A 21,982-nucleotide genomic window follows, 5' to 3' on the forward strand; every position below is an offset into this window, starting at 1 on the left:
CAACCCAGGGAAATTCCCAGGAACTTATTTGTGAATTTCTTTTACCACAAAAGTATCTTTATTCCTTAAATGTGCTTTAGGGCACCGTGTGCTGTTATATTACTAATGAATCCACAATGATGGAACTTTGTAGAAAGTTTTTTTTCCTTCAAAATAATGGTGCTGCGTGATTTCTCTTGACTTGATTTGGTATTGGTGGATGCATTTCATTCTTATTTTTAGTTCCTTAAGCCCAGTGTCCTGGAGAATAGTAAGATGACACAGCAGGACAAGGTGGGCCGCACTCAGTACTAAGTCCCATGAGTAGCCCAAGGGCATACATTTAGGAATCAACTCACCATTCACAGTGTGTGTAGGAACTTAAAGGTGTGTTCCCTTCACTTGATTGTGTTCTGCTGTAGAGTAGATTTCTGTATGGTAAGAACTTGCTTTGCACTCCTCTAAAAGAACTAGTTAGCTCTTAGAATTAATAAATAATGAAGGCACCATAGCAAGCCGTGCTATCAACAAGTCCTGCCATGCCTTGTTGTAATTACTAACTGTAGAGTCCTTTCTATTTTAAGAACACACATCTTGCTTCTCCCTATTTGAAGTAGTCTATTCTCCTGTGCTCATATTGATGAATCTGATACTGGGAATGCATGACATGGGTTCCCCAGGGCCAGGTAGAATGTGATCATACAGTTGGAATTTCCCCCCAACTTCCAAAAGCTACATCTGCATTCTTAGGAACCCTGTAGCAGTCAGGAAAAGCATGTTCCCCAAAGTGGGCAAAAATGCCTGCCCTTGCCAGAGATTCAGTGCAGTTGAAGATGAGGACTGAAAGAAGTTTACAGACTTCAACATGTGTGAGCTTTCCTTGCATTCCATTTCTTCCTAATTAGCAGGTGTCATTAATCTGTGAAAGCACTTGGCTGTAGGAGGAGATTTGGTGCACAATCAGGGGAACCTGAAAAAGTTCAAACAGTTGCTAAGGAAGGCTCCAATCTATCATGACAACTTCAGTTTTAAGTTGTGATAAAATGATGACTGAAATATTTGACTTTCTGTACAGGTATCAATAAGCAGGTGCCTTGACATGCAAAGGCAGGGATTACACCTGAATATTCAGAAAAAAATATTAGGATTGTTGGGAACCCCAGATCTGAAAATGACACTCAGTAGTAGCACTCATAATAAGAAAGACTCTAACCACTACCACTGGTTTATGGCATGGAATGGCATAAATGTTTGTGTCTACACATTGTGTGCTAGACATTGCTCATTTATAAAGATTGACATATTTATAATAACAGCTCTGTGGGGATGATTCTGTTGTTTCTCTCATTTCACAGAAGTACTGACACTGAAAAGGTTAAAAACCACAGACACACAGTGAAGATGCAGTAGAATCAGGTTTCCGATGCGTCGGTCTAGCTCCAGCACATTCTTCTGCCCTTCCTCGAAAATCAGACAGAAATGTCAGGGCCTGAAAAGTTGAAGCCATTCCTGTCTTTGACTCCATGCTTCCAGTAGTAATAATTAGCATGCACTAGCAAAGATATAGGTACAAGACTATCGTCTGAAGTGTGATTTTTAATAGTATGCATACAGCATGTCCATCCCAGTGTCCGTGGGTTGGGAATGGTTTAATTAGGCATAACCATCATTGTCTGAATGAGGTGAAAGAGACACTACTAATATGGAAAATGGACCAAAAGTGGATGGGAGAAGTCTTTTGCAAAACAACATGTTGAATGTAAGACTATTTTTGTCAAAAATATTAATGATACCAAGACCGGTGCATATTGAGAAAAGAAAATCAATCGGCAGGTGAGCGATACAACTGCTGATAGTCATCCATGAGGTGCACGGTTACAAACTATACACATTTACAATGATATATTTACTCCTTTGCTGTGTGTTTATTCAAAAGCCAGGTACCACATACTGATGTTGTGTATACAACTTACAGTCTGGTTAGAGAGGACAGAAAACTATCAAGGAAAGAGATTAACCTTTGAACTTTGATAGGCAAAGAGCCTGTGACTTTCATAGTTAATAAAACTTTTCTTTATGCTGGAGCATCTGGATTTCTTCTAAGGAATTCAGCAGTGGTTTTTGTTTTGTATATTGTTGTCTTCAAGTTAGTTGTTCAGGTGACCAGCTATAAGCATGCAAAATTGGTCGAAATAATTATAGAATATTAAAAAGGACAGAAAAATTAAGCATCAACTGCTCTTCAGTAGACCAGTAAAAAACAGCGTTGCCATTCATTATCCAAGCTAGTCTGTATGTATGCATATATATTTCTGTTTCCCTTGTTTCTTTTCTCCTTGCCCTTATGTCAGTTGTTCCTTCCCATTGAGCAGTTTCTTTCACAGTATATGTTGTACCTTTCAGGTTTTATTTACTCTTTCAGGTTCCTACACTAAGGAGACACCATGATGTTTGCTCATGTAGATCTGATTTACTTCATCTGTTTACCTTTAAAAGCCTCAAGTTTGTTCATTCCTCAGTCGATGGGCATTTGGGTTGTTTGCAAGATTTAGCTATGAAAAATTGTGCTGCTATAAACATGGGCGCACATGTATCTCTGTGGTGTGAGGCCTTCAGTTCTTCAAGAAAAACACCCAAAAGGGGAATAGCTGGGTTTCGTGGGATCTCTAATGATAGTTTTTGAGGAATCTCTATGCTCACTTCCATAGTGGTTGTACCAGTCTTCACTCCCACCAACAGGGGAGAAGGGTTCTTTTTCCTCAAAGGCCCTCTAGCATTTGTTGTTGCTTGACTTCTTGATCATAGCCGTTCTTTCTGGACTGAGATGAAATCTCAGTGTTGTTTTGATGGCATCTCTCCAGCGACCAGTGATGCTGAACATTTTTTCATATATTTATTTTCCATTTGTGCCTCTTCATCTGAGAAGTGTATGTTCCCTCAAGATGCCTGCTTTGGGATTGGGTCTTTGAATTTGGGGGGCCTGATTTTTTTTGTTTTTTTTTTATCATAATTTTCTTTTATTTCGAAGAATAAAAACAAAAGCAAGAAAACCCAAAACAAATGCAGAAACAGGGCCTGATTTTTAAAATTCTTTATTTTCTAGATAGATGTCCTTTGTCTAAGGGATAGTCAGCTAATTTTTTCCCCAATTTGGGGGTTTTCTTTTAACTTTGTTGACTTCTTTTGACATGAAGAAATATTTTAAAATCAGGAATCGTGATGCCTCCTGCCTTACCTTTGCTACCCAGGATTGCTTTTGCTATTCTAGGTCTCTTTTGGTTCCAGATGCATTTCAGAAATATTTTCTCTAGATCTGTGAGGTATATGACCACTCCTATTTAATATAGTTCTGGAAACATTAACGAGGGCAATTAGACATTAGAGGGAGATAAAAGGAATAACGATTGGAAAGGAAGAAGCAAAATTATAATTATTCACATATGACATGATACTCTACGTAGAAGCCCAAAAAACTCCACCAAAACACTTGTAGATTTAATAATGAAGTGTAGATTTTAATAACCATTAGATTTAATAATGTAGATGTTGGTCTACATTAGGTCTACAAGACCTAATGTTTGTATCCTGCTAGTGATCTAGCAGGATACAAAATCAACACTTAAAAATCAATAGCATTTCTGTACACAAACACCAAACACACTGAGAGAGAAATTAGGGAAACCATGGTTTTCAGAGTAATGTCAAAAAAAAAATTAAATACTTAGGAATCAATCTAACAAAAGAAGTGAAATATCTGTATAGTACTGTTTCTCGACCTTTTGGCTAAGATCAAGTGTAAAATAGCTATATAGTGAAAATTACAATATTCTTCAAAAAGAGATTAAAGAGGGTTTCAGAAAATGGAAAGATACTCCTTGTTCGTGGATAGGAAAAAAACCAACATTGTGAAAATGGTCATACTCTCAAAATTGTTATAAAGATTCAATGCAATCCCAATTAAAATTAAAAAAAATTAAGATAAAAAGGAGGAGCCCATAACCGAAGAAAACAGAGGCAGCTTCTGGGAGTGTCAGCTGTCCTTCTTCCTAACCTGAGAATCCCCCAAGCAGATAGATGTTTCATGGTCCATTCTGTATTGGAGCAGAGTGCACAGGGTACCTTATCGGAGCAGCAAGTGTGTCCAGGCTAAAGTGCTGTGAGTTAGCAGCTCTTTCCCACCTTCTTCCTCTAAGCTATCTGCGTGGTTAGGGGACATTGATGACACCAGAGTTCTCATTTTATTCAGAGCCAGACCAGATAGCCAGTTGCCTCTTGTTGGGACGATACAAGAAGGAAACAGAGACCTTGTAAAATTAATAAGAGTAGCTCACTAAAAATGTGTGTGTGTGTGTGTGTGTGTGTGTGTGCACAAACATGTGTGATTACGGATGGAGGCACAGTAGTGGAGATGTCATGTCCCATCCTCCAGGCATACCTGAAGCTATTATTCTGCTTCTGTGTCTACAAGACCTAATGAAAAATACAATGAATATTAACTGTTTGTAAAAATGTGCTACACTAAAGACATGTTACTGTGAATCCTCATCAGAGTCCTCTCCCTCACGCCAAGCACTTAGCTCACCATTCTCGGCACCTTTGGAGCAGTCCTGCAAGGCCCCTCTCATGAGTGTCTCTTACCTGTCCTGGCCCCCTCCCTCCCCTTTCTACATTCTGAACACACCTTTCATGGTCATGTTAACTGGGGCAAAAGCCAGGAGGCACACGGCGCCCCGACCAGGTGGGTGAGGACGCACTATATTTCCCATATCAAGGTTTAAAACAAAACCCAGGAGACTTAAAAAGAAATAAAATAAAAGAATAAAGGCAAGAGAGCTGATCTTGTTTTCCTGCCAGGGAAGAGTCAGCCCCTATCTCAGGCTCTGAGGTCACTGGGTCCCCAGTTGGAGGCTGGAGCGCAAGGAGACACTCGCTGCGACTGCTTTCTGGTTGGCAAGCGGGCACTGTAGGCTTTCTTAGTGGCTTGCTCTGCTTTCCCTTCAGGACATGGCGGCATAGACACACTTCCCAAAGGCCTCTCGGATGCGTAGGATCGTGCAGCGGATTCTTTGCCGAGGATGTGGTTGGGCCTTGGCCCGGTTTTCTCTCCAGTGCTCAGAGGAGAAGCACACTCTAGTCAGCACACCAGGTCCGATGTGTGCGCAGGGTGCCAGTCTGGCCGTGCTGAGGAAACAGCTGGCCCAGACCGGGCGGTCACTTCCCTGCTTCCATGCACCTGCCTTATTCCCCAAGCATCAAAATAGGCTTGCCGCGCCTTATTTCTTTGCTTTCTCTGAGAGAAGAAGCAAAGTGTTTTGTTGCATATTTTGGAAGTAGAGACTTTCTTAGAGGCCAGGTTGAGGCTGGGCGCAAGGCCGGCACCCCCTGAGCTCGGAAGCCCAGGCTTCCGCCCTGGCACACAAAGCTCCCCGGGGCGGCTGGCACATGGTCCAGACTTCCTCCGCGCACCAGCCTCTACTCTGCCTCACTGCCTTTTCTACATCCAGATACTTCTTGGCGCCACACAAAGACGAGGACCGTAAAAGTGCTCCAGGTGTTTTCCAGAACATTCGAGATTTCCTTTCGACAGCTTCTGAAGATTCTAAGACGGGATTCATGTGCAAAACGTGAGCGCAGCTAGTGCCTCTGAGAAATGATTTGAGCTCATAATCATGATTAGCGTTGAGAGTTGCGGCTCTACACAACAGCTTCACAGAATCATGCCCTGTTCAACGTGCATAATTACATTAGCAATCAGACTCCACTATCAGAAAAGGCTGCTTCAGTCTTTTTCTTTTCTGTCCTCTTCTGGGCTACTGAGGATTGAACCCAGGGTCGTGCACTGAGCTATACTGGGCTGTATTCCTCACTCTTTTAAAATTATTCTTATATTTCTGTACGTCTTTTTTATTTTTTAAAGAGAATAAAAAAGCATAAAAATACATTAGAAATGATGCAGAATTTCACTAAACAAAATGACAGGAATTCAACAGTGATTGTGATATTGCATATTGTTGACTTCAAGTTATTTTATGTTTTTCTTGTCTCTTGTTTTATTGTACTTCTTTTACAATCATTTGCTTTAAAGAGAGTATAGCAATAATTAATATGACATTACAAGCAGTACGCATCTAGAAGTTCAAAATGATGAATATTTCAAGCATAGTTTTAGTATTACACATTGCTACCCTCAGTTTAGTTGTTCATTTCACAGGCATCAGCATATAGAGTTAGTCAGGGTGAGAATTCTATCCATTAACTGCTGCTTTCAAGAACCTGATGGAGATTCATAGGACCGTTGCCTTAACCATCTTGTGTGTATAAATGTTTGGTTTTGCCTCTGCCATGTTTCCTCGCTTTTCTCTTTGCCCTCTCTTCATTGCTTAATCCTTAATTTCTTGCTTTCCATTTAACTGTGTTATATCTCTCACCCCGAAAGAATGGCTATCATAAAGAAATCAGCCAACAACAAATGTTAGCGAGGCTGTGGGGAAAAAGGAACCCTTCTCCACTGCTGGTGGGAATGTAGACTGGTGCAACCGTCATGGAAATCGGTGTGGAGACTCCTTAAAAAACTAGGACTGGAAATTCCATTCAAGCCAGCTATCCCCCTACTGGGAATTTTCCCAAAAGAACTGAAAACTTATCATAATGATATATGTGTGCCTATGTTTATAGCAGCACAATTTGTGATAGCCACATCTTGGAAACAACCAAAATGCCTGTCACCTGAGGAATAGATGAAAAAGATGTGGTGTTTTTATACTATGGAGTACTACTCAGCTATAAATAATGATAAACTCGAAGCCTACATATATAAGTGGATGCCACTTGAAGATATACTCACAAGTGAAATACCAGACCCAAGTGTGTAAATATCGTATAGTCTCCCTACTGTAAGAACTCAAAAGAAGAAATATAAATTCAAATTATTTTAGGTTATCAGATATGCAAAATTGGTCAAAAATTATAAAACATTAAAAAGGAGAGAGAGAGAGAAAATTAAGCATTCAGTGCTCCTTCCAACAGACCCGCAGACGTCAGCAGTACAGTTATCCAAGCTGTCCTGTGTGTCAGCACACACGTTTCTGTTTCCCTTCCCTCTTTTCTCCTTTCCCACATCCTAGTTGTTCCTTCCCTTTGAGCGTTTTCTTTCCCTTTACAGTGTGCATTGCACCTTTCAGATTTTATTTACTCTTTGAGGATCTTACACGAGGGAGACAACACGACGTTTATACATGCGGTCTGATTTATTTCACTTAGGAGTATAGCTTCAAGTTGTATCCGGTTATATACGGAATCCATTTACCTATAAAAGCCTCAGGTTTATTCTTTTATAGTCAAGTAATAGTTCATTGCATAAAAATACCACATCATTTTTTTTACAATCTATGCCTCAGTTATCTTTTTAAATTTGCCCCAGGGTCTCCCTTGGTCACAAGTTGCTGCAGGGTGGGCCCGCACTGGGGGTCCTCTGCCTCAGCCTTTCACAGGGCCTGCTAGTGTGCAACCCTTTCTGGTGTCTAATCTTCTTCCTAAAATCCTAAAGCACCACGACAGAAGATGAAGCACACGCCACGTTCACCGTCACGCTCACCCCCTTTTCTCTCTTCCTGGCTCTGTGCTGCAGGTGGGAGAATTCAGGGCGCACGCAGCCGAGTGGACAGCCAACGTCACGGCGGAGTTCAAAGAAACGCGGAGGCGGCTGAGCGTGGAGATTTACGACAAATTCCAGCGCGCCACTTCCATCAAGCGGAAGCTGTCCGCAGAGCTGGCAGGGAACCACAACCAGGAGCTGACCCCGTGCAGGAGGACCCTGTCGGTGAACCACCTGACCAGCGAGAGGGACGTCCTGCCTCCCTTACTGAAGACCGAGAGCATCTATCTGAACGGCTTGACGCCTCACTGCGCGGGCGAAGAGATCGCGGTGATTGAGAACATTAAGTAGCCCTCCGTGCGGAAGAGCCTTAGCCCTAGCCTAGGTGAGGACCTCTCCACGCTTTAGGACTGTTGCTGGTAGCAGCTGCAACATTGTGCATGAGCTCCAAAGGGAAGCCAGTAGATACACCCATCACGGTCATCTGCCATCGCGGGAATCGGAAGCCTGAGCCAGCACTCTTGCTGAGGCTGCTCCACTTCCTTTGACCAGCGGAAAGACAAGCGGTATCTGATGCCTTTCTGTGCCCAGACTGTTCCCCTCCCCTTTCCCACTGTGCCATAAGGCCTCGGAGCGAATTAGAACCGTTTGGAGGTAATGATGTAGCTTGGAAGGGTCAGTCCCCAACTTTTCAGGGTCCACCTAACTGAGCCGAGATGCGGACCGTTTCGGGATGACAACATTTCTTTTTGTAAATGGCAAGATATTCTTATGCAGCCTTTTACCTAAGAAATTTTCTGTCAGTGCCTTATCTTATGAAGAAGCAGAACCTCTCTAGCTAATGTGTGGTTCCCCTCCCCCAGCCCGGTCACCTCCTTCCGTCCTTTCCCCCCACCGTGGTGAATGCCAACCCTTGCTGGACACAGTGTGTCAGAGGACTGAATTGCTGGCCCCCGAAGAAGGGATCGATGCCAAATTGGAAGGACAGTGAGGCAGCACTCAGACACTCTGGTGACACAGGCACTGCAGAGAAAAGAGGCACGAAGGGGCCCCTCTGAGTATTTATTTGACTCAGGTACCAGCGGTACATGCGTATGGTGTAATTATTACCCAGCCGGTGACCTTGGCTGCTGAAAACTGTCCCTTTTATCCTGGCAGTATTTTGAATTGGTCATTGATTAATAATTATACATTTTTAAAGTAGAAGAAAGTTCATATGGGTACGATCTGATAGAAGAAAAGTGAGAAAAATCAACATCACTAGAGGAGATCCAAAACAGCAGGAATTCATTCTCATGAAAAGAAAATAGCAAAACTATATGTTACAAGGATTTGATAATAAACATTAAACTGCCAGCTTCTTTTGCTTTTTGATGTCTGAAAGGCTGTGATTTTCTTTTCCTAAGTGACTTTTGCCAAATGAGCGGGAGGCCCTCAGAGGGGTGGAGGGATAGTCCCAGCCTTCCGGGATTACTTTGAGTCATGACTAGGTGTGACAGCACAAGCCGAGGCTGGGATCACTGTGATTTGCACATGGAAAAATACAGATTGCAGGCATAATTCATTTCTGGCATTAGAGAAAATGCTGTTATAGCACAAATACTGGGAGTTTTTTGAAGATAGGAAAGGCTAATAATCCTTTTTAGTTTAATGTTATATCTTGTAATTCTTTAGATGTTCCCAAGATTCAGAAAAAAAATTAACAAATGCACCCAGCATAATGCAACCTTCTTCTTTTCATTTTTGTACTTAGGTCTGCTGTACATTGATAATTTTAAAAATTCAGAAGGAAAATGGTTTCCCTAAATATAATCGCAAAGCAAAGTTGTTTAACTTTTTCTTGAGAGGTGGGGTAGGAATATTTGAAGAAGAAGAGGGTATTAAAAAAAAAATAAACCCAGAATCTTTAAAAACAAGCGAATGATGTTTATTTTCCCAAATTTGAATTTAAGGTAGAAATGTAAATACACAGTTAACTTGTGGAAGGTACTTTTGTAAATCAAAAAAAAAAAAAAAGGAAAATCTAACCAAAATGTTAGAAAGTCAGCTTTTTTAGAAAGAAAGCTGCACCCACGTCCTCAGTAACTGTCTGGAAAGCTCACATGGTGGAATGCACCACTTATAAACTGTGAATTGTATTGCTGAATAAAGTTTGTAATTAAAGTCAGCATTTTCTGAGTGTCCTGCTTGCTGCTGAGAATTTAGATCTGATTCTGGCTGAGTAGAACAATAGGATGCCACTTTTCACAATGAAATTTTTGTGGATCTTTGATTCAAAATATTCACCCAATATTTTTGATGTAGTAGTCATGCCCTGAGCAAATAACACATAAAGCATTGTTTCTTTGGAGGCTATTAATCAAAAGTAAATATGCTCGAATTCATGTGTAAAGTATGATTTTTAAATAGCGTATAAACTAAAGATTGATTTCATTACATTATGATATTTTTATATCATATTTTATCATTGTTAGACCTTGCCTTGTCACTGATGTAGCCTGAATGCTGAACACAAGCAGCTGATTATTTTTGTTAGAAAAATAATAGTGTCCTGTTAGTACTGAAGCTTAAAGTAGGCAGTTGCCAACCAATCTTCTAGACCTTATACCTCAAATATATGAATTATTAATCTTAGCAGTGTCCTACATACATGTGTTGATTCATTCTTAAAAATTTGACGTTCAACACAGATCTGAAAACTGGGCCCACATTCTCCTTAGACATATATTGCCTCAATTGACAGCACTTTAATTTCTTCAGCTTTAGTTGTTCACTCTTATGGGAAGAATATTGGCAGTGATCTTGACGTAGCCTGGAATCTTCTAGTGAGTTCATTTTTCCATGGTCCAGTATAAGAGCAACTAGGTTTGTCCCGAAGGAAAGCTCAGTACAGAACCAGGCAGACTCAGAAATACCCTGATTGATATTCTTGGGCATGAGCTCTAAGTAATATGCTCTACCTGACCTCAATCTACTAAAGGTAAAAGTGATTCTTTTTAGATTTCCTTCATTTTTTGCAGAGATCTGTATACTTTTTCCATAGTTTATGCCACGTGCTTCTTTTCAATAATATTTCACCCCTTCAGTGAAGGACAAAGAAATCTTCACAGCCAAAATCAAATTAAGTTGTATGCATCTTGATCTTCAAAAAGATAAAAAGAAGAGAAAACAAAGGGAAAGGAACGGAAAAGGAAAAAAAAAAGAAAAGGAAAAGCGGTGTATAGGCCTTTGTTTTCTTCTCAGATTCCATGGAGCAGGTGACATGTTAAGAGATATCAAATTTTACATATGTCAAATATCAGTATAATTCTTTGATTCTTGACTGAAAAGACAAAAAGAAACTTCAGATGGAAAAAAGTCACAAACCAAATTTAGACATTCTGCAAACTTGAGACCCTAATTATGCCTGAGAGCTAAAGGTCTAGATCAATTTTTGTTTGTGTCTTTCTTATTTCTTTACAGTTTTGCTGTTCTCAAAATCATAACTTATTTGTGGTTTGCATTTCTTATCGAAGTGTGAGTATAATTTGTTGCTGTATAAAGATGTCTCTATTTGGATCTCATAACTATTAAAATTAATATATGACTTGTTTTGCTTTAGTGTGAGTTTACTGGAATGTTCTTTCATAATGAAACTTCCCAGATTTGAACATGCTCCCATGTCAGTCCTAGGGAACATGGAGTGACTCGGTTACTTCCAATAAGAAAGAACCCTTGAGGGTAACATATTGTCTATAATTTATAAGAGAAAATCACCAAAGCTCCACATGCTTCTGTCACTTCCATCCCGACCTGAAAAATTTACATCTCTTCCATTTCATTATTGTACCCACCCTAACTCTACTACTCCTCTCTCAAAGATGGGGATTTCTTCCAAGGAACAGGGGTTTTGATGTCGATCTTCTGTTTTGACTCAGTGCTCTTGGTTCACTAAGCCTCGGCCTTTGCTATTTTTACTATTCATAAAACCATGTATAATATCCCTTCTATGAGCTTCATAAGCTATTTCCACTTTGGGTATGCTTTGATTTGTAGCTATTTTTCTTCTTTTGATTTGGTGTTTCTCTCTAAAGTAGTTCTGGACATTCAGCCGGATTTCACTAGCTATTCTTTATTCTGCTTACTTCGAGTTCATTCACCTGAACTTTCTCTGGGGTCCAGATCCATCTAGCTAACTCTCATAACATCTCTCCACTTCTTATAAGCACCTCCACTTACGTGAGATGCTCATCCACTTTTCCCGGACAGGGCCACCTGTGCCTCATAGTTCAGAGAATGAACCCCCAGTTCTCTGGCTAAGAAAATCATCCTTTTTTAATGGCTTTGTTCTCTTTCACCTCCATACCCACGTATCACTAAACTCTTTTGATGTGTAGCCTAAATAAGTGTTGAATTGTGCACAGTCATCACCTTGATCTACATTGTCACCATCATCCTCTTCCTTTCTGCTAACCACCTTTATATCATTCTCTCCTTCTGTCACTGAAGGTGCTGTGTCTGGAATATAAATCTGACCCTGTTATTCTCCAGTTTGAACAATCTACCATTCATTATTATAGAAGGACTGCTTGAATCCTTCAAGTGGTCTATAAGGTCATTTTTTGTTTACATTTTTTTTCGTTTCTTTTCGGACTTGACTGGCATTTACGGAATACTCTAACCAATAAGAGGGGAATAAACATTCTTTCCAGTACATAGGAAATATCTGACTAGTAGAGTCTGTACACTGGTCAGTCAAACAAGTCTCAAAAAATTGGAAAGTGTTCAAATCATAGAGAGTGTGTTTTCTGTTGTTGGTATAACTTATGGAATCCTCTTCTGCTTTGTGCCTAAAATAACTTTTGTCATCTAACAAACTCTGAGCCATCTTGTTGTATCACCCTCTCCTTCTCTGCCATCTTGTTGTATCACCCTCTCCTTCTCTGCCATCTTGTTGTATCACCCTCTCCTTCTCTGAATCCTTTCCACTGGATTGCTGGCTTCTGTGTTGAAATCACATAGATGTTGTTCTCTTTGACTGGAAAGGTCATGCTCTACCTGCAACTTGTTTCTTTTTTCTTTTTTTTTTTTAATTTTTAAACTCAGCTGTATTTATTACCTCTTAGCAGAATTTGACCTGGGCACTCAATTCCATTCACAGGCCTTGTTCCGAATGATTTTTGAGATGGCTCGCAGTATCCCTAGGAAGTTATTTCTCCCTTGAAACAGTACTTGTCTTTGGAAAGCCAGCCCGTGCAGCTCCTGCCATCAGGTTTTCAGTATGACACACTTCTAGAAGCCCAGGACATGCAGATTTGAAACTACTGGGGAGCGTTTAAAAAAAGATCCTATAAGAAAGCGTAAGCTATCTTAACAAATATTCCTTTAAACACCAGGGAATCTCAACACTTCAGAGACACAAGATTGTGTCTGCTAAGGAACGTGGCTCGGTAACTAAGCACTTCAGACCTCACAAAGTTAACAGTTAAGTTACATCTTACCACAAACATCTCAACCTGTTAAAATAAACCAAAGTGAAACTAGAGACAGCACTGCTAGCTCTGCTTTAGTACCTAAAATAACTTTTTTCGTCTAACAAACTCTGAGCCACCTTTCAGAACCCACTCTCATAAGCCTTTCCTTACACCTCAGAAAGCTTTCCAATAGTCTCTATAAAATTCTGCTCCTTTTTCCCCCATAATTTTATTGAGAAACAAATAGCAATGAGACAGTTTCAAATCAAATTGGTAGGACAGTTTCAATAATTAGCACATTGCATACTCTCTTCCTAGCGGTTATTTGTTATATAAGATGCGGACACGCTATCCTGTTTACAAACACCGTTAGAACAAATCCCTGTATTCATTAAGAGAATGTAACTATATATCGATCCTAACCATTTTGAATACACAGATACAGGTCAACAATTTCTGACATTGCCAGAAGAACCAATACTATTATGGACTACTGTACTCTTTTAGAATATTTTGTTGAGTTAACACACCTATAATATTCAAATGACAGAACTAAACAAAAAAGGGGATACAGATGAATGTCCATTTTGTATCTGTGTATTTAAAATTCTGCTCTTTTCATTCAGCTTGTGATTAGACATTCATCACTACTTTATTCAATTATTATTTGTATCACTAAAATGTAATTTTTTGTATAGCTTACTATTTTATTTCCAGATATGAACAAATATACATAGTAAAGTGCTTAAAATGCATGAAAACTTAAGATTAAAAGTATGGATTTAACTAATATACTGGTTTATCCTTATACATAGTGTCCCAGATTTTCCAGCTCCACAAATATTAATTTACCTCTTAGTGACGCACCAGTCAATTTACACAAGTAACATTTTTCTTCTGTGAACTCAAAAGCTCCTAATTGTGCACAATTATAAAGCCAGTACTTCAGCTGGAGAGACTTGCAGTTATACTTATCAACAAGGGTTTTATTACTTTCATATCAAAGAGGGTTTTATTATTTTCACTTCCAAATGTTGACTCACAGTGGATGCTATCACAGCTTTTCAGTTATAATTTAACTTTGAAAAATTATTTGGAGTTAATTTCAAAACATATTTGGTAATATTAATAAATGATTATATTTAATCACTAAATGCACATTTATTATCCTTGCCAAATAAAATTCAGCTTTTTCATGCTTAAGTAACTATAAGCAGGCTGAGAAGAAATTAATTATTTTGAATATTTGAGCCATATTTGGCAGGGAATAGTAGTCACTTACAACAGTATAATTTTTAAAATGAATCCACAGAATAAATACTATTTTTCAGCAGTTGACGCTTGAATTTTGTACATGGTATCTTTTTCATACCATACAATTAATAGAGAGTAAAATGTAGATGATTTTATCATTGTCTGTTTAAAAAACACTTCAGACACTTCCAAATTATTAACTTTACAGTGTATCTTTCTGGAGTTACATTTTTAAAAATTTTTCAAAAGCATCATTAAATGATATTGCCATTTCCTGACACAAATCTTGCCCCTGACCAAATGTTTCATGGTTGGGAAGACACAACATTAAGGTACCGTAAAGACATCTCACTACTGTATCTTGGTTTTCAGTCAGCTGGAAGCAGCAAGTCAGAGCTTACTGATACATCGAGAAAGTTTAGAATCTCGCTGTCTAGAAATATATAAGGAGTTGTGGCAGGTGTGTGAATCTCTGCAGTGACTTCACTGTGTGTGCAAACTAGTGGCTCACTAAGTCACCACTTCCCAAGAGCCTTCAGTGTGCCAGTCATTAGAAGTCTTAAGGTCAAGTGAATGGAGGTAGCGAGCCATGGATTAGATGTGAAGATAAGTAAACTCTAATGTGACAAATATGACAAAGAGATAGGCAAAGAAGTGTCAGGATTGCTCCAAGGAACCTGAAGAAGGAGAAGCTATCAATAAAGGTTAGAAAAGGCTTTACAGAAGAACTCCAGTCTGAGTAGAATCCGGAAAGATTTAGAAGTTATTGCTTAAAGCTATGGGAACAAGCAAGGGCCTGGAATGTGTTGTTTGTGTGGGATGAGCTGCAGGGGGTGAGTGGAAGGAAGTAAGTGCCTTTCCTTTGGCACACCATAACATGATGAAGAATACAAGGTAGGAGGTCAGCTGGTCGGAAGTCAACCTTCCACCCCACTACACTCCAAGCAATTTTTCTTTTGTTTTTCAACATCTATTCGTCTCACTTTCCCCATGTGCAAAATGAAGACAGCAAGAGTTCCAGTTCTTAGCCTTATTCTGAAATTCAAATAAACAAGTGCATGTAAAGTGTTAGATGCAGTCTCTGGGACATTATAAGAACTCTGTAAGTGTTTACTAATTAGGATACAATTCATGTGGATACACAGAGAAAAAAGACTACAAAGGTCTGGTGAAGGTTCCAGTCTACCAGACATCGAGGTAATCATTTAGGACAAAGAGCCAAATTTTAACACCCAAACTTGTTTGCTAGAAAAACAAAGGAAAGGCACTTACTTCCATTTTCTTCATGAAATGGTTATGAATGAGAATCAGAGGACTTATCTGACAGGGGGGAGGAAGAGTCTTGGTGCTGAGGAGTCCTGTTGTAGTTTGGGTCTAGATTTGAAAGACTTGTGTTGAATGCTCAGTCACCAGCCTGTGGTGCTATTGGGAGGTGGTGGCCCCTTTAAGGGGTGGTGCCCTGTGGAAGGAAGTGAGGTCATTGAGGTACTGTCCCTGAAGGGAAGAATGGCACTTCTGACTTCTCTCTTTGCACCCTGGCTGCCCTGAGGGAAACAACTGTGCTCTACTACTCATTCCCTGTCTTGGTGTTCTGCTTTTCCACACTCCAGAAACACCAGAGCTGAATAACCATGAACTGGAGCCTCTGGAATCAGGAGCCAAAATAAGTCCATCCTCCTTCTCAGTTATTTATCTCAGATATTTTGGCACTGAAACAGAAAGCTGACTAACCCAAATCTTGTACTCAAGGTTTCTGCCTTTCATGGACCCTGAAGGGTGAGAAGTGAAAGGGACCAAATAAAAGGGTCAAAAAGTGCCTCAGAAGGAGGCCTCCAGGTAGAGGCGACTAGGCCTGGGCCTTGACTACAGCTGGCTGCACACCTGCTCAGGTGTGGGATGGGCCGTCTGCCTCCAAGAATCCTGTCCCAAAGCTTCTCACTGATGGTCCTCAAGGAGCAGACACAGGGTGCGGGGCTGGAACCAGGTAGACTGCTCAGAAAGAAAAGATGCAACACCTTTCTGAGAAGGTTGGATTTGGTAGTGCAAAGCTATCATGAAAGACCACAGGAGTGGGGATACTAGATTTGCTTCTAGCCCTGTCACCCCCACAATATAGAATCAATGCTTAGGGGACAGAAATAGATGCATAGCAAGAGATTAGAGGAATCTCTCAGCGGTTCTGTGACAGGGATTTGGTGCGAACCATGTGGAGAGCACTGGGTGGATAATGGGGCTGTCAGTGGGCAGCAAAGATGTGGAAGTAGCTGAGAAGGGTGATGCGCCTTCCACAGGCACAAGTAGGCACAACCTCCTCAGAGAATACTTAATTGTGAGCTCATTCACAGATGCATACAATAGCTCAGAGCTGCCCCCTTTTCTGGAGAATATCTACTGCAGATTAGAAGCCACTTCACTTGAACAGCATATAGACCCATACCCACCCCAGTGTGGGCACCCCGTAATTGACCCCAAATGACAAAAGACAGCCATCTTTGCCTTCAGGTAGCACCATCTTTGTGCTGAAGCAACATTGCTGAGCATCTTACAATGCCAGGCTGAAGCCATGCGCTCACCTGGTGTCCTCCTCTACTCCTTTCTCCTTAGTGAACACCCTACATGTCACAATTGCCTATGTCCCAGCCTCAGGCTCTGTTTTGAAAACTGTAGAAATTATCTATTGGAACAGAAGGTCTTGTCCATGGTGGGAGAAATACTACTTCTCTCCTTTTAGACACAGAAGGGAGGATTCTAAGCCTGTCACATGGCTTTTCATTTCGGGACACACAGAGTGTGATAAAGTTCTCCTTGGCTAAGGTGACACAGTCTATGCCTCCTGGAAACAAAGCCTTTCCATGGTGGGGTCCAATCCTACCCTAACAGACTGAAGAGAGGAACAGTGAAATATTTTGCTTTGAGCAGAGAGACCCAGGACACTGTGCTACAGAATGACATTAGCCTAGGGAGTAGTCATTCATGCCACAGCGTTCAGTTCTCTGTACACAGCTATCCAGTCACTCAAAGCTCTGTGGTCATCATCAGGATGCAAAAGGAGTTGGTGTCATCCATAGACGCTGAGTTTATGTGCATGCAGAATGCAAGAGTCTGGGGGTTAGAAAGGCTTCCACCCATATTTCAGAAGGCCAGGGAAGCCATTCAGTATGCTCCTGAGTGGGCAGTGTGCAAAGCTATGAAGAAGAAACTGATAGGGCAGTGTAGCCCTCAGCATGTTGGGCAAGCCAGGAACATAGATAACATGAGGAAATCTGCAAGGAGAATCCATGAAGGCTGCAACCATGGGCCACACCATGAACCAGAACTGCCCAAGCCATTAGGAGCTGTGATCTCTCCACAATTTGCCCAGGGTGCTGGACATAGAATTCAGTGTTTGCCCTGTTAGATTTCTATCTTGCTTTGGTCCCATTCCTTTCTATCTCCTGGTTTATCTTTTGAAATGGACATGTTCAACCTGTGTATGTTGGCAGTGTTTAATTTTTTTTTTCATTTTTACAGGGAACTGCAGGTAAGTATTTACCTTAAATTTCAGAGGAGATTTTGGAGCTGGACTCTTCATCAATGGTCAAACTGGCAGGACTTTGGCAACTCTTAGAGATGGAATAAATACACTTTGTGTAAAGGGATGCACCTGAGTCTATTGGGGACTAAGGGCAGAATGTCATGGTATATATCTAGGTGTCCTCCAAGGCCTTATGCTCTTAGAGCTAGGGTTTGGGAAGTGATTGGGTGATGGTGGAATGATGTTCACTAGTGGATTAAAGGACTGATGAGATCATAGCTAAATGTGATGTTGGAGGATGAAGCCTGACAGAGGAGAGGGTCACTGGTGCAGCCTCGAAGGTCAGCCTCCCTCCCTTCCCCTTGATCTCTGTCTGCTTCCTATCTACTATCCCATGAGCTGCTTCTTCTCTACCACCCCACTCTTCCTTGGAGCCAGCTGACTATGGACTGAAACCTCTACACCATGAACCAAAACAACCTGTCCTCCCTTCACTTATGGGTGCCAAGCATTTGTCCCCACAGTGAGAAAGTAACTAAATACTCACAAACTAGGGAATACTTTTAGAGGTTTGGTTAAAATACAAAATGTATTCAAATCTAAAAAACAAAAAGTAAGGGAAGCTAGCCAAGCAGCCTGTTCTGAGATGACCTGACTCAATCCAAGTGCTAAGGAGTGCTCCCTTACTAGGCTTAGATTTCTAGGCACGAAAGCCACTCCGAGCCAGCATGGTCCCAATTCTTACATGGCCCCATCTGGGAGCAGCCATAAGCAAGTGAAGGTATCAAGGAGTGAGCAATTCCATCTGCTTTTTGCCATAGGCATGCATTGTTAGGGCCAGATTTTGGACGTAAGTGACTTAGAGATAAACTTACCTCAGAATCCTTTTACCCAGAGAATCTTGTAAATATTTTGGTCTTCTTTTTAATACTGCAGATTAAACATATGTCCTTCATGCTTGGCAACATCCCTACCCCTATTTATTTTGAGACAAGTTCTCCTTGAGAAGCTACATTGTTCAGGCTGAGCTGAGACTTGTGATCCTCCTGCCTCAGGCTCTAAGATTGATAGGACTACGGGCACCTGTACCTGGCTATGAAAATGTCCTCCGAGTCCTTCCCCAGCGTGTTCTCCAAAGAAACCTGAAAAGGCCTTGACTTTATCTGAATTCAAGCAGCAGTTTCTTTCAATAAGGGAGATTCAATGGCAGCAAGGAAAGAAAACACACCTTTCCTCCTCCTTTGTGAATGCTGTCCCTATGCCAAGCCAGAATTCTGTAAGCTTCACATTTGTAGAATGAAAGTTTCTTACAGCCAAAGTGTGGAACATGAGCAGCCCTATACAGAAGGATACCCATCAGTTATTTTGGCCATGGCTCATGGTAGCAAAATATCTGTTGAATCATGACCTGAGGATTTTCTCCAAATTTGGTGTGGCCATGCCCTCTGCACATTGTAGGAAATTCACAAAAGATCAAAGACTGGGAACAATTTCGACTTCTGCATCCTACTTAGCCAAGGGCTTTTGGGCTTTTCCAAATCTCTCTAAATTGGCTGCTTTGAAATTGTTACTTACCCAGGCTTATCTTCTTTCCTACAGTGTGACTGAAGTTTAAAGCACCATATCAGCCCTTTTCCAAAAATATTTGTGAAATGCAATCCTTCAAAATTACTTGATGGGGGTATGCTTTATGTGTTCAAAAATTGTGAACATCCTATATGCCATTCTACTCCTTAAAGATCTCTAGCCAGTAGGCAAAGTTACAATTTGAGAATTCCTATAGTCAAGAATCTTTCTTGTATTAGTTCTGGGTGTGGTAGTGCATGATGGTAATCCCAGCTACTCTGGAGGATGAGGTAGGGAGACTGCAAGCTCGAAGGCCAGCCTGGGAAATACAGAGATCCAGGCTCAAAATGAATTTTTTAAAAGAGCTAGAAGTACTGACAACTCAGTATTCAGTTTCTAGAGTCTCCCACAAACCCCAAGAATCTATATTTGTTAAATTACTCCAAGTTGAAGAACTTGAAACCCTGTATAGCAGTTGGTAGATCTTTTGTCAGTGTCAGCCATCTGGATGAGTCACAGCCACTGCTTGACCAATTTGCTCTCTGTGAAAGTCTGAAAGTTTTCTCTCTAGGTAATTCTCCTTCGGCACACTCTACATCATCAATTACTTTCCTCTGTGGCCCCATAATCTCCTTTATCAGAAAATTTGGGACACAACTGTGTTACAGGATATTACAGTACAGGTTCTCCCATGTCCTGAGTCCTCACTGACCTTGAAAGGCTAGGGCCAAAATCTTAGCTGTCCTTGCAGCCCTTCTTTTTCTCTAATTTTTGATCTGCAAACTTAAGTTGTTAACCCTCCAGAAAAGAAGCTTAATGATATTATTACCCTAGAATGTAGGCTTTTGAGCTTAACATCAGTATCTGTCTGAATATCAAAAGCCTTAGACATAATATGGAACAGAACACTGACAAAAGACCTGCAAACTGCTGTACAGGACTTCAAGGTAAGCCTTGAGGGGATTTGACTGACCTTGTCCGATACAAAAGTTACATTTTTTGTTATATAGGTCTTGTTTTATCTTGCTTTTAACCATCCGGCAGAAAAGTACAAAAACAACGTATAAAATGTAAAGCCAAGGGCCAGGGAGATAGCTCAGTAGAATAAGCACTTGCCTGGCAAGTGCAAGGGCCTAAGTTAAATCCTCAGTTCCACAAAAAAAAAAAAAAAAAAAAAAAAGGGAAAGCCATATTAATATGCTTATCTGTAAGAGGCTCAAGTCAACAACTTCTGCCATTGCCAGTCATGTGGATAACCCACTACTATTATAGACTACTGGACTATATTGGATTACTTTGCTGAATTCATGCATCTACAATATATGAATGGCAAAGTAAAAAAGGAGATATAAATGAAGGACCATTTTGTAGTGAAAAAATATATATCTGTATATATAAAATGTCATAGATATATAGCTACTTTCTCTTAGTTCAATGAGAAGAAAGTTTTGAACTAAGTGTTTAGACAAGATATCATGTCTGCATCTTGTACTATGAATAACTACCACAAAGGCAACAATATGCAATGTATTAATTATTATAACTATCCTACTAACCTGTTTTGAAACTGTTTCTCATTGCTACTTCTTTCTCAATAAAATTATTTTTAAAAAACCTGAAGAACTTGAAACACACATTTGTTACCTTACAAGGAGCCTAAAGTTCTGGAGACCAGCAAGGCTTTAGTAGGATGACCTGGTTTCTGGCCTTTCATGGGGTCACAGCCACACTTGGGCCAGGGCTGCACTGCAAAGATGGCTGCTTGTGCTGCAGCTGGAAGCCACCAAAAGCTGTACCGTTGTGCCCCTCTGCCTTGTCCCAGTGTCACTCTGCCCTAGCATCACTGGTAGTGTGGCAGCTGGCTTCCTATAAAGTGAGGGATCTGAGGAAGAGAGAACAGACAAGAAGCCATGGGCTTTTTCTGGTCCAGTTCCCAAGGCCCTGTGTAGTTATTTTCATTGAAATTCTGTTTGCTAAAAGTGAACCACTAAGTCAAGCTCCATTCATAGAAGAGGAAGTAGGCAGGGCCCTTTGGGTGGATCTGTAGACACCAGTACTTGCCCTGAAGCCAACTATTCACTCTACCTTGAGAGGACACACTATTTACCTCAGATGAAAATTCAAGTTTTTGATAATGTGCACTAACTTCTTAGATAATTCATAACTCATCCTTAAAATATAAGCATACTTAATATATTCATTCTTAAAATATAAATTTTGCAAGAGCAAATGAAAACTAGATATTAGTGACAAGATTATGCTAATTAAATGGATTCTGCACTTTTGAATATTTAAGTGTGCCTTTATTACATACCATGTATATACTTCATAATGAGAAAATGTTCACTTCTGAATATAAGGTCTGAAATTCTTATGTCTAAGGTGAAAGCATGTGGAATGTTATGGTTGTTAAGACAATTGGAAGAAATTGCTATGTACTCTAAGCATAAACTTCTTTAAAAAATTTACTTTAACTACTATACCCTGAAAAACTCTCTTTCAAATTTGATGGAGAAGTGAAACACTTTCATGACAAAGAACAGCTAAAGAATTTCATGATGACAAAGCCAACCCTACACAGGCTACTGCAAGATGTTCTAGAGAGGGACCAAAATGATCAGA

At 40.4% G+C, this 21,982-nt stretch overlaps 1 protein-coding gene across 4 annotated transcripts in view; it reads left to right on the forward strand.

Annotated features, from left to right (window-relative positions):
* Kcnk2 (potassium two pore domain channel subfamily K member 2) overlaps positions 1–11,159 on the forward strand; it is a 149,029-nt gene extending 137,870 nt beyond the window's left edge. For all 4 annotated transcript variants that reach the window (XM_004626870.3, XM_004626872.3, XM_023710341.1 and 1 more), the window contains one exon: positions 7,607–11,159. In XM_004626870.3, coding sequence (XP_004626927.1) covers positions 7,607–7,924 — 318 coding nt within the window. In that variant the 3' untranslated portion in view covers positions 7,925–11,159. The remainder of the gene's footprint in view (positions 1–7,606) is intronic.
* The last annotated feature ends 10,823 nt before the right edge of the window (positions 11,160–21,982 follow it).

This window comes from Octodon degus, unplaced genomic scaffold (assembly GCF_000260255.1).
Source record: "Octodon degus isolate 3935 unplaced genomic scaffold, OctDeg1.0 scaffold00017, whole genome shotgun sequence".
NCBI classification, from domain to species: domain Eukaryota; kingdom Metazoa; phylum Chordata; class Mammalia; order Rodentia; family Octodontidae; genus Octodon; species Octodon degus.